We start from the raw sequence: 17,531 nt of genomic DNA on the forward strand, positions 1-17,531 counted from the left end.
CATATACTTATATTTAGCCAATCAGCGTCATTCTCTAATATTGCTTTAATACGCCTGTCATTAAATGTTCAACCAATCAGCGTCGAGCTCTGACGCTCCTCTGAAGGACCTCGTTGCTCCGTTGTGATTGTTGCCTGACGCTTTGCGCGCGTGCCTGTTGTGCGTAAACCAGAAGAACAAGAACCACAGCGTGTTAAATTACGCAATAAACGCGCGGGTTGGTGCCAATATTCTCTAAAGTTTGCAAACACGTCGGATTAATTACTGGTGATGGTCAAATAAGCACAGATCCATCATGTGATTCTCTCTTGTGCGCACACAGGTTCACTTTCTGTGGTCTGCTGCAGTGTCTCCCACCTCCTGTAATCCATTTGCACTGCACCGCTTCGTGCCTTCCTTGTCTAACACTTCTCATGATGTGACTCCAGGAAGGTGGCCTACAAGACAGATTGCCACAGAGACTGAATCAGAGGAAATCAGATGATGTACCTGTGCCTATTTGACCACCCCTAATCCAGTCAACAGAGATATCTTCTTAAAATATTTCATGATTGACAATAAAATAAGTAATGTCATACTCATGGGGCCCCATGTGGCTTAGGGGTCACAAGTGACTGCTCATATAGGAAGAAATGGCCCAATGCTAAAACAAACATGCTTACACTGTTATTATGAAATGTGTGGATCACTGTTAATCCTGCTACAAGAGCTATGTTATAATTTTGTCACTGGCTGGTTAAAAGAGTTTTATTTACACAAGTCATCTGCTTTGCCCCTGAAAGCACCTGTTCTGGTTTTAGGTTCACATCCCAGCTGCCACGTGCTGTCTATTGCCATCTGTTGCTTACTAAAACAGGATAAAAGCAGGGTCCCCTTTTCCCTTTTTGCTGTGCGATTTACAAGCGAATCATGCCATGATTCTGAATGTCACAGACACGGATACATTCTGATCAGAGTACTGAAAAATTCTAGTCCTTAAGTTTCCGCTCATGGGCTGAATCAAAGTGGAATATTGGCATCAGGTGGTATTAGACTTGCATGATGTACTGTCCGGTGACTTACCTGTAAGTTTGGCAGGATTAGTACTGGAGAGAGAGAAACTATGGGGTACTGCATTGAAAAAGTAGCAATAACAAACAAATGAAAGAACTAAGGCAGTAGTAATCAATGATTAACACTGGTATTGAATTAACCCACAATCAGGGTCATAGACAACACTCTTCAAAAGTGAGAATAGAAACAATATACACATTATATAGATATGACAGTTTTTAAAATGGTAGGAATAGATTTATTTTTTCCATATGAACAAGTGGTTTGATTTTTTTTACAAGTACTATTTTTTGAGAAAACTTGCAAAAATTTCTAGCATATTCCAAGTCAAGAATGGACATGAAAAAAGGGGATTTATTGCTGAATGTCAAAATGAAAAGTACACTTTCACCGCGTGAAGACAACTCAGTTGCTGCGTTTACCATGCACCCATCTACCAGAACCACTAGGACATGCAGAGAGAGGGAAGCCTCGACAGGCAGACAGAGGAGGGACAGAAAAAAAGAAAAGAGAGAGAGAAAAGGAGAGAAAGAAATCTGAGTCAAGAGAAGCTTTAGATGAGTGTTTAGGATGTGGATGTGAAGACACAGGACAAAGTGTGTGTTGCGTGACTGTATGTGTATGTAAGTGTGTATGTAAGAGTGTGTGTGTGTGTGTGTGTGTGTGTGTGTGTGTGTGTGTGTGTGTGTGTGAGAGAGAGACGCTGGGTGGGGGTGTTTTGGGTGTGTATTTTTTCTGTTTGGTTTGTTTTCAAGGCGAGTTGTGGTTGGGTAGAAACTGGGAGGAGAAGCTCATTTCACAATCCATCCACTTAAAGAAGCTCATCCACTCGCCAAACCTGCTTTGCAAGTCTCCAGATTGCATACAAGACACACGGCCAAAAAGAGAGGGGACAGCGAAAGGAAAGGGACAAAAGAAAAAAAAACACAAAACTCCAGGTCATCACAGACTTTCCACAGGTTTCACAAACGAACAGGCGTAACTGGTCGCATCATTCTCCACAGTCTCCCCCGCCACATAGTACACAGGAGCCCAGACAGCCACGGGTCAGGTCTGAGTGAGAGGTGCTTATGGGCAATGTGGTTTTTTGATGGGAAGTCCTGAGACACAGTGCGGCTTTAAGCTGCTGGCATAGGAACAGGGGCGTGTGAGCTAACGGGGGATGTGGGTCCTTGTAGGCTAGAATCAGGCTGGATTGGTTCCTCCGCAGGCAGCTCAGCGGCCAATGACTACACATGGAAGGAAGATTACAGTGCAATGAGCTCATTTCACCACTGGGGAGTGGCAAAATCACCAGCATGTCTTTCCCAGTTTATTTTTTTGTTGTTTTTGTTTTTTTTGTTGTTTGTTTTTGTCAACCATTGTTAACATTGTTCTTTAAACTTAAAGCCAACTTAATGGAACCATAGACAGCTCCCTTTTGACACATCCGAAATCTATGAGAGAGATCACAGCCATACGCACACTAACCTTTAGGCTGATGCAAAACACATAAACTACTTCTTCACACAACAGGCAGGCACATACTCCCTAAAATGAGCACACAAACACAGCCCTACTCGGCTGCCCGATCTAAATCTCCAGATTTTGGTCTCATAGACCTACATTCTGTGATGGTCACTGAAGCGCTCAATGTCATCACATCCACTCTGTGAGGCCACAGGGCTGCAGGCGTATAAAATACACTAATGAGAGGACAGCTTGACCCACTTCTAGGTTAATATTGACACCAAAATCTGCACATTCACGCATAAATTGTGTATTAGCTAATTTGGAGCACAGTCTTCATTAGCTGTTCTATTATTTTCTATTATTTATTTATTATTTTTGGAACTCGTCCCGTTTCGTTTTTTTATCACATGCGCATTGCTATAAATTTTGGGGAACTACCAGAGCTGCTGAAGTCTGCATTCCAAGCAGCCTTTCTGGAAGTTCGCAGAAATTCCACAGAATGGTCCAGATGAATGTAGAATTAGACAGCCCTGAAGTCCTGTGGACTTTCTCTGCGTGTCTGCAAGAACAGACAAGACCAGAGATTTAGACTGGGCAATTCTTTCACATGCACACACGACAGTACAACACACGCTGACTCAGACTCCCCCACCACACACTGGTGAGAAAACACATTCATTGGACGTACACACACTTCCATTTTAAGAACCCTGAACACCGGGGCAGGTACCATGACACCGTACCGTGCCCTATGAACTCCTGCATACCTGTGTTTCCATGGAAACAACATGTGATGACCACGGGGGAAAACATAATGCTAACAAGAGAACAGAATGACCCCTCACACACAAGCCATTTCCTGTCTCAAACAGGAAGCATGTCGACTGCAACTCTGTATGGCCAGGGAAAAACGACCGGTATGTGTATGAACCCCTACTCATGTAAACAAACACCTTTTATGTAAAAGTGATTCCCATATTGCATGATGTCTGAATCATATCACAGTTCGAATGGGGAGATCCTGAACAAACAAACCGAAAAGAAAAAGGAGACAAACATGTCTATATAAAACCCAGGAGTCCATTTTAAGAAAGGCTACAAAAACTCAATGGAACCTCCCTCGTCGGCATACAGCAAAAGGCACCACAATATTATTCTATTTCTAAGTTGTGAAAAAATTGGCACGTGATTCTTCTTCGTAATGCTGTAAACCAAAAAAAGAAATTACATATAAATAGTTTTCCCCCTATAAAAAAGTCTTTGCTGCTAGCTAGTAGACAATTTTTGCTGAAATGAAAATAAATATTTCATTTGTTTAGAATATCTGTCTGTTATATAAAATAAAAATATTTCTTATAGGTGCAGGTCTATAGCATATCATTTTTTTCTCTCTCTCTCTCCTACATACGGTGTTTCAGCATCCTTGTCGCTGTTCTTTTTTTTTTCCTTTTTTTTTTTTAAAGGGGTGCATTGTCCGGTTTGGACCGAGACTGCGACAGTTTGCTAGTTTGCGTGTTTGCGCGGGATCCGCCCCGCGCTGTGTTGCTGTATGTCCGTGTATCGTTGGGCCGGTAGATGGTGACCGGCTCGGTGATGGTCATGTTCTGCATGCTGAGGAAGGGCGTGCTCTCTCCGTGCCCCAAGTCCCCTATCTCCTCCTCATCCTCCTCCCCATCCCAATCGCTGTCCGACAGACAGCTCTGGGAGCTGTAGTCTCTGGGGCCCTTGGCGCGCTGGGAAACGTGTCCGTTTTGCCGCGACCTCCTGCGCCAGCGCCGACCGCTGCCAATCTTCTTGGGCCGTTCACGGGACGACATATATTCCTGCGTGGTCTCGTAGTCCTCATCGTCCGCAAAACGGTATGGGCTGGAGGGCAGCGAGCCCGTGCTCTCTGCTCCGCAGTAGGGCCGGCGCGAACGGCGGTAGCGCTGCAGCAGCGGCTGGTCGTCGTCGGGTGAGTACGAGCCCACTGCAGCTGCAGGCGGCAAGCTGAGGGCGTGGCTGGCATTGGGCGTGGTGATCTGGAAGGTAGGCACCTGCTGGGGCAGTGAGGAGTGGAAGTCCACTGGAGACAGGCGGGCGGGCGTGGTCAGCGCTGACACGTACCTGGACGGGAGAGAGCATAGAACAGAAGACAATGTAAAAGAAAGAAAATAGAGGAAAAGAGGAGAGAGGAAGAGTAAAGAAGAGAAGAGAAAAATTTAATTTCTGAACCTTTTCAATCACAGTAGCACATTCTCTTCAACATGTTCAGCAGGATGACTACACAGTACAACGTTTAACTTTTTAGGAACCTTTACATTTAAAATATCCCTGAAATAGTTCTTTGTCTCCAGGACTGAGTTGCACCAGGTTTGCGTAAGTTTGTACTTAAGTTTGTGCGTAAAGTCCTTACTATGTCCTTAGTTTACACTAGTTAGTTTCAAACTATCCTTTCACTAAATTTGGTTGCACCACAAATCTGTAAGTTGTGACCTAACCAGTAGCACCGAACGAATGCGTACGTTGCTTTAATATGACGATAATGTTTAGAATCAGTATACCCACTGCCATGGAAACACAGTTGGCTCTGATTTCTCCACCATAGAAGAGAACAACATGTACAGTTTAAACGCAATAAAACTAATTATCTACAGCCACTGTCTGTTTATTCTTTAATGTTTCCCTGAGAAAACCAAATACGCAGCTACAGCAAACTGACACTGCAGCAGATCAGTTTAGACATTTGGGCAGCGGGTGAGTCTCACTGAGCTGGAGCTGTGGGTGTTTAGCTTCATGTCCTAGGGTGATGATTAGAACTGGAAGTAAAACCACAGCATATAGCGTTTAGGATTTTTAGCTTAGTTAACCAAAAAAGTCTTTTGGTCTTTTTGTGGTTTCTATGTGGTCTCCCCAAAACTTACACCTGCTGAGGGGGAGAATATTTAGTAACTACTAAGTTCAACTTTAAAACCAGTTTGTGTGGTGCTACTCGTTTGGATTTAGTAATGCATAAACCTGAATAAACACTTTACAACTGATTTATGTTTGAACTTACGCAGACCTGGTGCAGCCGGCCGCTGCTCTCACTAGTCTGGTTACTGCCTCTTTATTTGGAATGTTCTTGCTTGTATTTGTGTGCTCTCTATTATCAATAGGGCTCATTTTTTTACTTTAGTGCACATTAACACACTACATGCACTCACACCTGCAACTGCTGAGCACTATTCAGTGTGTCTGAGCATTATTTTCAGAAGACGTTAAAGATTTCTGAGCAGAAAACCAGCAGGAAAATCAGCATTTTTAGGCCTGTATTGGAACATGCATGTCATTGTTAGTGAACACCCATGGCCCCATTTTCTTCCCAGAGAGTATTGTACCCCTCTCCTTCACCTGTCGCTGTGAGGCGAGTCCCGCAAAGAGTCATAAGAGTCTCCGTACTGCAGGGGGCGCCGCGAAGGCTCGGAATAGCCACAGTGTGCTGCCCGACGGGCCATACAGGCTGGACTGCTGCATTTACTGGTACCAACTGAGGAGGACAGTGCCCCCGAGTGGCAGTCAGAGTTCATGCTGTCTGACCGCTCCATACTCCATGTCCTCTCCTCGTGCCTGGGGGTGGAGGTATGAGAATGTGTTTACAACAGAATTCTGTTACACCACTAAAAATTACATCACACCAAAATTCAAGTATTCCATTATAATTAGGATGAGCAAATAACGAGCTGTCATTTTAATCACTGCGTCAATATGATCACAACCAACTTGGACTTACTAACCCAACTGAATAGCTATCATGTAATGTAAGGTAAAATAAATATAAATGAATCAAAACTGAATATTCCTGAACTACAATTCTGAAACAGTAAGATATTTGGTAATAATTCTCATTGTGCCACTTCTCATTTCCATGGTAACCAAAAATGATTCTAAAAACGGAAAAGGGGACAGCAGATTTAGAGACAGCAGGATGTTGTTATTAAAAAAAAAAATAAAAATACATATATATATATATATATTGCACATACAGTACTGTACAAAAATAAGAGTTTTCTGTGCTTCATTTATTTAATTTCCAGTCAAAATGGCAAAACGTGTCTAAAATAAAATGACACAGAAGCCACAACATATCAAATGTATCTGTATTTAGTGTGTCCACTCTCTGCCTTCATTACAGCTTCCAATTTATTTCAGAAACTTGCTTTCAATTTTTCAAAGAAATCTGCAGGGATATTTTTTCACGAATCCACAGTTCAGTCTTCAAAGTTGGTTGCATCTTATGCTGCTCACTATCCAAGTAATCCCAAACAAATGCTGAGGCCTGGACTCGGTGGTGGCCGATCCATTGTTCTCAGAACAACAGTAGCTTCTTAGGTTGGTTTTGCAAATTCTCTTCTTCAAATAAATAAAAGTACAATGCAGATGTTTCATGAATTTAAGACTAACCCTAACTGAACAATCACCCGTATGTCTGTGTGTTTATGAGAGATAAAGATAAAGGTAGAGGGAAGAACAGACATACAGATGGTGAAGAGACAGTCAGACAAATAAAGTCTGATAGGCAGAGTCTATACCGGTGACTGGAAGCGTGAGAGGCAGTAGAGGAGTGGTGGGACCGTGATGACATTCGGCTACCCGAGAAGTTGCCAGATGTCTCTGTTCCATGACGTATTACTCGCTCAGTGGCTGGGACATTCTTAGAGATATACTGCAACACAAACAGATGCGACATGGGATATGTAGCTCGGTCTAAATAAGTAACATGTTGTATATTCTCAATGAATATATGTACTGTATATTCCTATAGCCATGTGTTATACATATGTACACATAACTGAGAAGGCATTTCCCGTTTCTCCTCAGACAGAAAGAGAGTGGTAGTGGCAGTGGTGAGCTTTTGGTTAAAAGATGTGAAACGGTTACCTGGAAGGCTGATGGTTTTGGGGTCCAATAGGAGTTAGCCATGAGTAAGTGTGGTGTAATCCCACTCTGGCTAATGCTCTTATGCTATGTTAAACGGACCCTCTGTAGTTTGAGATTGTGTCGATCATGTAGAGGCTGGCATGAGTTGAAAGGTTTACATACATTTTGAAAGAAGTCACAAGCAGTCAAACTCACGTCGACCATAGGGATCTCCTCTGGGCCAGGACCAGGCCCAGGGTGGTTGGGTCCGTTGGCCAGCATTCGATTGGGGTGCTCTACACACATGTTCTGGTGCAAGTGGTTTTGCATCTTCTTTCTCTGTTTCCTGCAGAGAGGAAATTCCTGCAGTAAATTTATATCCCTATCCAACCCAGTTTGCAAGCAAGATTTGATCTACAGTTCTCGGTCAGCAAAGGCAGTTAGAAAAATACTTGAAGCCAGTAAACAATTACTCTGCCTTTGAATTACTCAATCTTTCTGTTTATATATACAGTAGGAGTGTAACGATTCTGAAACCAAGACTGACAGCGTGATACAAATGTCCACAGTCTCGTGTCGCGGATCCGTAAGAAAAAGAAATCTGTGTATATATCATTCACATTTCTGTTTTTACTTTCACCCAATAAAAACATTTTAAATTTACTTCAGCTGTTAAATGTGGTTCTTATTAAAAGTGAATGGACATCCAGAATAATAAGCTATTTTTAATCTGCAGAAAATTTTGTTTTATTTGAATACACATAAATACATTATATAAATATAAATATACTATACTGTGATACACACTGAAACCATCAGTAATCCTAATTAGAGTGTGATACTATTTTTTGCCCATACCACCCACTACTAACTATAATACATGTAAAGCATGAAATTGTTCAGTTTATTTATTTATTTTTATTTACGCAGTTAATTATGTGAAGTTAATCCACTATGTTCTTTAGTGTTCTCCTCTTTAGTGTTCCAAACTGTTGGTAATCTAATAAAATCCAGAATTTTTTTCCTTGTTTTTTCGTATTCACCCCCACGCCCACAAAAACAAACGAGGTATGAACCGATCCACAGCTCGGAAATGGAGTTCTGAACCAAAATGCAGATTTGGAGAACCGTTACACCCCGGCAGATGTTCTAAAGCCACTTCATTGAGTTGGGTGATGCTCCGTTCTCACCCTTCACAGATCAGATCAGGCTTTCACACCAGCAATGGCTACAGTATGAAAGACCAAGCATAATCCTGCCCTGTATTCCTAAGTTAATGATTCTCCATTCAGAATTAAAAATAGCAGAACTAAGTTTAATTAGTACTCATTTCACAGTTCTAACCTTAAAGTGATGGTTAGGCCAAAACTCAAATTTACATAGTTTTCCTCTTACCCCAAATGAAACGGATCATTAAAATTTAAGGGACATTGGATGTTTGCTACTTTAGTTCTGCAGTGGAACTAATGTGGCTAATATAGCTAACAAGTAATAGAAGCTTATATCAACAACAATAAGCTTCATACAAACTGCATGCCTAAATAATCAAATACTTGCCTCAGACTGAACCGCGTTGCTGATTATAAACAGGCTTGCTTATGTTGTTTCTGATACTTTATTTATAAATGGACGAAAGTATGGACAAAATTCATGCTTCAAGACAGTTCTAAGTTACAGTTACAGTTTTACGTGGTGCCACATATGCTTTGTCCATCTTTAAGTAACTGTATGTCATACAGTGTGAGAAACAACATTAGCAAGTCTGAAATATGTGATGATATAGGCATGCTGCTAAACTGCATGATGCTAAACTGGTGGCTATAAGCCTACATTAGTCTAGTAGAACCAGTGCAAAGTAAAGAAACAAACTTCAGTCCCTACCTACGTACTGGCTAAGGGGATTTGGGGTAAGGGGAAAATTGTGTCATTGTGAAAACTGTGTCAATTTTATAGTTATAAAGCACTAGAGGCATCATTTTGGAAGAGTGGAGATTAAGGAGGGTCTTTTGCCAGGTGAGCTCGCTGGGCTTACTTGGTTTTGCAGTATGCCACAACACACACGATGCCAACTACCAGCAGAGCCACACAAATGCCTGTTATTGTCAGCACCCGCTTCTGGTACAGCTCCTCTGCCTCTGAATAAATGAGAACGACATACACACACGCACATACACACATAGACACATGTACACACACACATGCTCTGCATCAGTGGTTGCCACAGCATCTGACACTTAAGCTAGATCTGGTCATTCTAAAATACTTGCTCTAAAACAGTTAAATTCATCTGTGAACTATGTATATATTCTACAAAGAGTTTTGAATTAACCCAGAGAGGTAGGCCATAAGTCTTATCCTAGTCACCAAATACAACAGTAAGGAGACACTGATCTACGGCAGATATCGCTTTATGAACACATTGGGACCTGAGGGTGATATCTTGACCACACCACTGGAAAATACAAATTTAGATCTCTGTAGCTGGCTCTCAAAGCCAGATTTTCAGATAATGCCAATTATGCTAAAACAGTATGAGACTTCTTGGCTCCGTCTGGAACAGCACTAAATCTGCCAAACTCAGAAAACAATAATGTTGCATTTTCTCTGAGAAGTGTTCATAAACTGAAGTCTCTGCCTCTGTTGCAGTCCCATTACATGCACTGGCCTACAGACATCATTAGATTAATGGAAGGTAAAGCAGTTTAAGCTTCTAAATCTTTCACAGTACATGCCTGTAAAGTAGGGTTAAAACACACAAACAGCATTTCTTATGAGCCATTAGGAGAGGGTTGTTCATAAAACTGAATTAAATTTGCTGAAATATATGAATGCATGATACTCCATGTCAAATTGGCTAACGCGAGTGAATCTCTACTTAGTCTTAATACTCTACATGGCCAGATAATTATTTGCTCTATGCATGACCTCAAACTGTACTTTCTAGCATCTGTATCTTCACAAGCACTGAACTGGTTTTATGAAGACCCTCCATGTAGGTGCTGTGAAGACGTTTTTTGGTCTGGTGTTAAACTCGAGGCCCCGGAGGGCACGCCATGAGCACAATGACAGAAGAGAACACACAGAACATGGAGAGAGGGAACGAGAGAGAGGACAAGAGCTCCGAGAGGAAAGAAGTGACGGCCAGACAGCGGGGGAGTGGGGGGGTGAGTGCGTAAAAAGGAGAGTGGACAAGAGGGGGACGCGGTGCTCAGGTCAAACGTTGAGCCTTCGCCTGTTATTGCATTGCATGCTTGTTACAGGAAACGAATAACAGAGTATATGGAGAGAAAGAAAACTTAATTCTATCCAGGAAGAGTGTTATGGAGAGTGATGTAGATTGATAACATAAATTCATCTTTTACTGAAGCTTATCTCAAGTTTAAGTCTATAAGACATGATTAATTACCCATGATTAATAGTCTAGAATATTCTACTAAGCTATGTGGACAATTCTAGGTCTTATAGTAGATGGTGGAGACAGTATATGGTTACTTCTTAGGGATCAGCTATAAAGTTTCAACTTCAGTTATGTTACTACATCTCAGAAATCAAGCACACGTTGCTAAATCAGTTACTATGTCTATTAGTTTATGTATTTCTACAGTGGATATTAGTAACTTAGTAAGCATGGCTTTGTCAGCGCATTAACAGAAGGGGTTTTCCAGTGGATCACTTCAGTTGTTTTGATATGGCACAGAGAAAAGTGACTGTGATGTGATCTTATATAAGCCTTATAACTAAGAATCAAACAAATAATAGTTCCATACCCATAATTTCAATTCCAAGATGCTCTGCCAATGCAGAAAGTTGACAATGTAAAGAAAGAAAAAAGAAAGAAAAAAAGAAAAAATCAGATAAAGTTGCCCACTTGTTCAGATCGATGCGTCAAAATGCTAGATTAGTATGTTTCTGTTTGCTTCGAGACACTGAAGTGAAGGGGTGTAAGTTCCAGTAACAGACAGACAATGCAGACACACTGTGGCCAACTCCATTTTCCCCATTACATAAAATTAAAAAAAAACAAAACATTTTATATAACAAGCAAGCGTACAGATGCATGCAGACACATAGACAGCCAGCCATACAACTTGCTGACATATTTACTAGCCCTCATTTCTAGGATTAATGTTTAAAGAAGGACAAAAACAAACCAAACGATTAAAAAAGAAAAGCACTACGAAAGTAACACATAGAGTCGCAGCTGAGTACAGATGAATACGGACATGAAGAAAATGGCTTCTGTTCCTTTACTGGTGAACAGATGGCCTATACTGATCCACCTGCTTTACTCTAAATGGCACTCAAATGTGATCGACAGTTTAGTATCCTAGGTAAAGGATATGTGTAACACCTGCCACACGCATGGTTCTCCCAGCATTTGATTAACTATACAAAGCATTTTACTTGTGTTCTGTCCCTGTTTATAAAGGATATGCTGGTTGTTAAAGGTTAAAGGTCATGCATCATGCCTTTGAGCTTTATCAAACCACCTTTGCAGGAATAATCTGACACATTCTCATGTCAAACACTAATCTCAGTTTTGAATAATAAGCTCAAAACACGCAAGTACCTGACTTTTTACTTAATAAGGTACTTGATAACATCTTCAGACAAACTCTTTCTGACAAGCAAAATGTCTTCTCACGCAAAAGGGAAGGTACTGCCATTCTATTTGAAAGCATGCTACATATGCATTGTTTTGGTCTCTCTCCTACTGTGCTACAACTTGATGATCCATCACATTAAATTTGCCTCTGAAGCGAATAAACCTTCTCCCCTGGCTTCAGTTCTCATCTGTGAGCTGCATTTTAGATGTAACTGATGAGTCAAATCAACAAAACCACAGAATGGAGACACAGTAAGGAGTGGAGAGACGCACGGAGAGACACACAGACGGCATGCATTCATCTCATCCTCAGCATGCAGCTCCTGAGCAGACAGACAGTCAGACAGACAGACAGACGGACAAACACGCAGACAGACAGACAGACAGACAGGAAGAAGAAATGGACATACTGTAGAAACTGGCCATAACGGAGGTTTGACAGCGATCACCAGTATAGTCATTTGGACACCTGATGGAGGGAAAACAAACCCACAAAAGGAGAAGGAGGGAACAAGAGGAGGGGGGGAGAGAGGCAGGGGAGAGGGTCAGACACATAACGGGAAAAGAGAGAGGAGAGGAGAAAGGGAGTAGAGAGAGTGAGAGAGCAAGAGAGAGAGAGTGAGAGAGAAAGAGAGAGAGAGAGAGAGAGAGAGAGCGAGAGAGAGAGAGAAAGAGAGAGAGGGAGCAGAGAAACACCAAATTAGAACAACAGAACACAACCCACAGGCAGAGCAGAGCAGTTCCGCCTGATGATGTCATCACTGTGGGTTTTAAAGGGGACCTGTGAAGGAACTCCGGGAGTGGTAAGACTTATTTTCATACAAGGCTCTAAACACACTGTGAGAAGGGTCAAGCATGTGAAACAGTAGAGGTTCAATCTATAGGAGACTATAGCAGCATGTCCTTGTTTGACCATCCAGAAATCCCACAAGCTTCTAGACTGTTCCATGCTGTTGTTACAGTCTGACATCTCTGCAGAACACGCATTTATCACCGTTTCCCCTTTTTACCCCCTTAAGTCTCTCAGCATCCTCTAACAAAAAATGGACCCCTATGGAAAGAAATATATTGTTATTTGTTGTCAATATATTCTAAAATGTAAACAGAATATATTGTAACATTTGTTTCAATATATTACTTGTTGGTATAGGGATACAGATCTGTTGAAGATGGAAACAAGTGTGGGTAAACAAACACAGAAACACTTTAACACTAGGGCTGGACTGAAATGCCATTTTGAATATTGATTTTTCTGAGTGAATACTTGAACGCAAAAATCATAATCAAAATCTCAAAATCATAAAACCCCTAAAAACAGCAATACCTTTTTCATAATTAACCATAATTTAAAATTTGTCACTGCAGTTCATAATACATCCAGTAGGCGGCAACAATGTATTGACACTGAGGCTGAAGAGCACATACATCCATGATGTTTGCTTCTGGAGAAGCAGTGATTTTAGCCCTCTCGTTCAAATACAGCTCAAATGAGCCATATAGTTGCTAACTCATTTTATTTATCACTATCATGGTTTTATATGTAGCTCTTTTTAGATGTTTTATTTACTTTATTAGGTTATTTAGCTAGTTTGCCATTTTTTAATACAGGAAAGCAGCAGTGAGGGTGAAATGCAGGGCAAGTCGAGCTCACTCATAACCAAGCTACAGAGAGTGGAGGTTTGAGGTGTTTTTGGAGGTACAGGCTCATATGAACGTGAGGCAAACCACCCTGGATGTGGCTCAGCAGGGACGCTGCTCGGCTGGCCCAGCCTATCTTCCTGGACCTGAGAGGACATGTTGCAGAATTCATCAAAACAAACAGGTCTGAAGCTCTGAACTCCCCGGTTTATATGTCGCCCTCACTGGAGACGAGTGGCACTTGGATAGGCATCATTATACTTACATATCTGAGATGATTTATCAAATCTGTCATGCCTCTATGGGAGGCCAAGCCTTTATCACAAATATTGCAATGAATATATCTTAAAGTAATTTAAAGTGCTCCCATGCTTCAGTAACCGCTTGGAAAGCAGGGCAGTTTGTAGCGCTCTTAAGCGAGGTAACGTGGACACTAGCGTAAAACTAGGACAAGTGATGTTATGACTATTTCAGAAATATTATTTTTTTAAAAACATTTTCCACATAATATAACTTCTTGTTAAAAGCCTCTTTTTAAAGGCTGATGAAACGTGACGTAGTTTAGACATCAATTTTTGCGGATTGAAAAAAAGCTTCCAAATACTAAATAGAGAATTTGATACAAACATTACAAACAAATAAATACTTAAGTCTTCAAATTATTCTGGCCAGTCATACTTAACACTGTCTAATCAAGTTGATCTTGTTCAGAAGAGGTATCAGACTGAAACGATGGAGCGGTTTCAGTGTGGTCAAAACAGGCTATGGGGATGGGGGTGTCTGGGAGGATAGAGGAGTCTTCGTCTCCAGGTGTGATGTGGTTCACACTAGTTACATTAGTCTAACTACCACATTCAGAATTCTTCAGGTCAGCAGTTCACCGTAGTTAAACTATTCAAACTGCACTACACTCGGCATTGCTCATAAGCTATCAATTATACATCTTACATTCAACCCAACATTTAGTGAAATGTTAATAGGATGATGTTAACATGATGATGTCATAGTGTGTCTGGGAAAAAAGAAATTCCCTAAAAGCTGTGTAATGTTTTTAGAAGCCTGCTCTCCTTGGGAATTTCTATAATTTAGAAAGCAAAAGTTTTTAAAAGCACAGAATTCCCCCATTCTATCATTCTGCAGAATTTACTGCAGAGGTCAATGGGACTGCTGCATTTAATTTGGCTTAATGGTTGCTGACACACACACAAACACAGAAACAGCATGTGCTTATGTGCTCACATGCACACACATTTTAAGGTAACATTCGTGACCCTCTTAGAATTAATATTACATTTCACAAAAAGGAGGCCAACTCCTGGAATCTGTGCAAAACAATCCCCAAGCCACATAAAATATTCATAAATCAAATCAGAATATTGCCCTTCTTAAACATATTCATTAACCCTAAGAGCTCTGACCAGCTTAACTGCCTATGCAGTGAGTAAAGAATATCGACTGTACAGTAGAGTTAATGCGCAGCATTCCCAGAGAGACCCCGCACTTAATCACCAGCCACAATGAGGCTGGACGCATCGTAAATCTGACCCATCTGCTCCGACATGGCCACTAAAGGTAGAGCAGTGCATCACCTTCAGTTCCCTTCCCGGCAATGTAGCGTGGAAGAAACAGGGGTAACAGAGAAAGCAGCAGACCTTTTGTCTGTTTTTTCCCCCTCTTTCCATCTCTCAGATCAGGTAGCTGATCTCACTGTCCCCTCTGTTCTGTCTCCCTCTGGAGGTACGAAATGCGGTACTGGGCCCTATTGAATTCAGGAGCCTCTGTCTGAAGTGTCTTAAGCTCCTTTGCAAGCACATGGATATCGTCACTGTCCCTAGAAGACCCTGAATGTCCTAAAACAACAGCTGATCAGGTGAGAAAAAGAAAGGGTCTATTTTAAACAAAAAGTCCTGTTATTTTTAAGCTCCCAGAGCACCTAGGCGTGATTAACCAAAATAAAATCACCCAAAAAGACAGTTACTTGATTCCATTGGGACAGTGATAAAAAGAAAAACATGTAAGCACTTTGGTTTGAAAACAATGCTGCTTCGTCATCTCCATGAGTCATTTAATGCAGTTGGTCAAAGACTTGCCCAAATATAATGAACATCCTTATAACAGTAGGATAATCAGATCTTTGCAACAATAACTGTGTTTACATGTATACCAACAGTTCAATATTGGTCTGACTAAGCCATAATTGTCTTGTTTGTGTATTAGTCAATATGTGTTTCGACTATAATAGTCTGAATAAGGTCTTATTTGACCTAAGCTTCGTTCAGTTAAAGCATGTGGCCGAGGCTGATGATGGCCGGACGATTCAAGACAGATTTAGACATGAAAAGGCTAAGATGGCCCCACTGGCTCATGACATAGCTTTTGGGACATTGTGTGGCTTTCTCGAGGACTTTTGCAGAGAGGAAAAGACATACTTAATGTGAAACATTTTTTTAGAAACAGACATCTTTACATATTTAAGCAGAAGGAGAAAAAACAGATATTTTGAAAGGGTGGGGAACTCATATGTGTCATGAAAGTTTCATGTTAAAAAGTCAGACTATGCTGGCGTGCATAGTCTTGTGTACAGCTCTTGTAAGGCCCAATCCCATTTCACCCCTTGCCCCTACCACTTAGCCCTTAGCGCACCGTTTTGCATGTTCACGCCTAGGGGTAGGGTACCCTGATTTTTGATGAGATAGAGGGGTAGGGCAAAGTGTTAGGGATACATGGCCCTGGATGATGAAGATGACCCACAAATGTAAAGTATTTTCTAAGTCAAAAAATTACGATAACCTTTGTATCGTCTTAGTTTAATGTCATAAATTTCCCGTTCCACCTTAAATAGTACAACAGTACTGATGTCTGAAGCACCAGAATGTAACTGCTGTTAAGGTGAAACGAGAAAATTCAAATGAGAAGCTGGTGAATAGCTGACTTCAGCTTCGTATCACCAACGAATTAGGGGTGGGTGATAATAAATAATTATCACATCCACCTCTTTGAAGGCATATGATGCCCTAAATGTAACTAAAGCCACTCCTCTGCTATCCCTCCAGACTGGCAGGGTCGTTAACAGAGCACTGCTAGTAGCCTGTTAACGAAGTAATGTTCTTCTTTATTTGAGGGTCCCATTTCATAGGGGAAGATTTCAACCACTACCCCATGTAACTCAGGTCCAAGGGGCAAGGTGACACTTGAAAACAAGGGGTAGGGGTAAAAATAAGAAATGGGATTGGCCCTAAAGGTCTTGGTTCAGCCCAGTTTCTTAGACTATTTAATGCATGCAGACATAGTTATTGTAGTATCAAAGAGAGAACAGGTATAGAAGTAACCCAGATTTAGCATCAGAAAACAGGCAGACGTCTTTGACTCCATGAAGACAACAATAAGTAAAACATGGTTCAGCTAAAAATCCAATTTATAAACTTTCTCCCTTACGCCTAATGCAGTCTATTTGCTAAGACATGTTTGCTGAAGACTACTTCAGTTTTGAGCAGGAGCTACAAAGCTAATATAGCTGACAAGCGATAGAAGGTTACAGCCAGCCAGGTTAGCATTATGCACATACACAAGTCTGTTTGAGATTACCTAACAACCAAACGTTGGTTGAGGCAAGTGTGATGATTGAGGAACACGGTTTGCACAATGCTAACCTTGCAGCTATAAGCCTCGTAGCCCCAGCCCAGAACTAAAGAAGCAATCTCCACACACTAAATATGTCTGACTGACTACATTTGGGCTCAGAGGAGTCAGGAATCTGACTATTGGCAGAACGGTCCCTTTAATCCTAATGCAGGAAACAAAGTTAGGTGAAACATCTTGAATAACTACACATAAACAGCTTATATGAACAGTAGATTCAAATTCTAGAAGTCACAGTAACATGTGTAGGTGAGATGCCGAGTCT

At 41.3% G+C, this 17,531-nt stretch overlaps 1 protein-coding gene across 1 annotated transcript in view; it reads right to left on the reverse strand.

Annotated features, from left to right (window-relative positions):
• Positions 1-1,380: 1,380 nt before the first annotated feature.
• The window catches only part of nrg2b (neuregulin 2b), a 66,643-nt gene continuing 50,492 nt past the window's right edge, over positions 1,381-17,531 (reverse strand). Inside the window, 7 exon segments of the mRNA XM_036568471.1 lie at positions 1,381-4,611; positions 5,878-6,093; positions 7,056-7,189; positions 7,600-7,729; positions 9,416-9,518; positions 11,151-11,174; positions 12,400-12,458. Of these exon segments, the coding sequence (XP_036424364.1) occupies positions 3,963-4,611; positions 5,878-6,093; positions 7,056-7,189; positions 7,600-7,729; positions 9,416-9,518; positions 11,151-11,174; positions 12,400-12,458 (1,315 nt within the window). The 3' untranslated portion in view covers positions 1,381-3,962.

The sequence above is a fragment of the Colossoma macropomum genome, unplaced genomic scaffold, assembly GCF_904425465.1.
Source record: "Colossoma macropomum unplaced genomic scaffold, Colossoma_macropomum, whole genome shotgun sequence".
Classification (NCBI taxonomy): domain Eukaryota; kingdom Metazoa; phylum Chordata; class Actinopteri; order Characiformes; family Serrasalmidae; genus Colossoma; species Colossoma macropomum.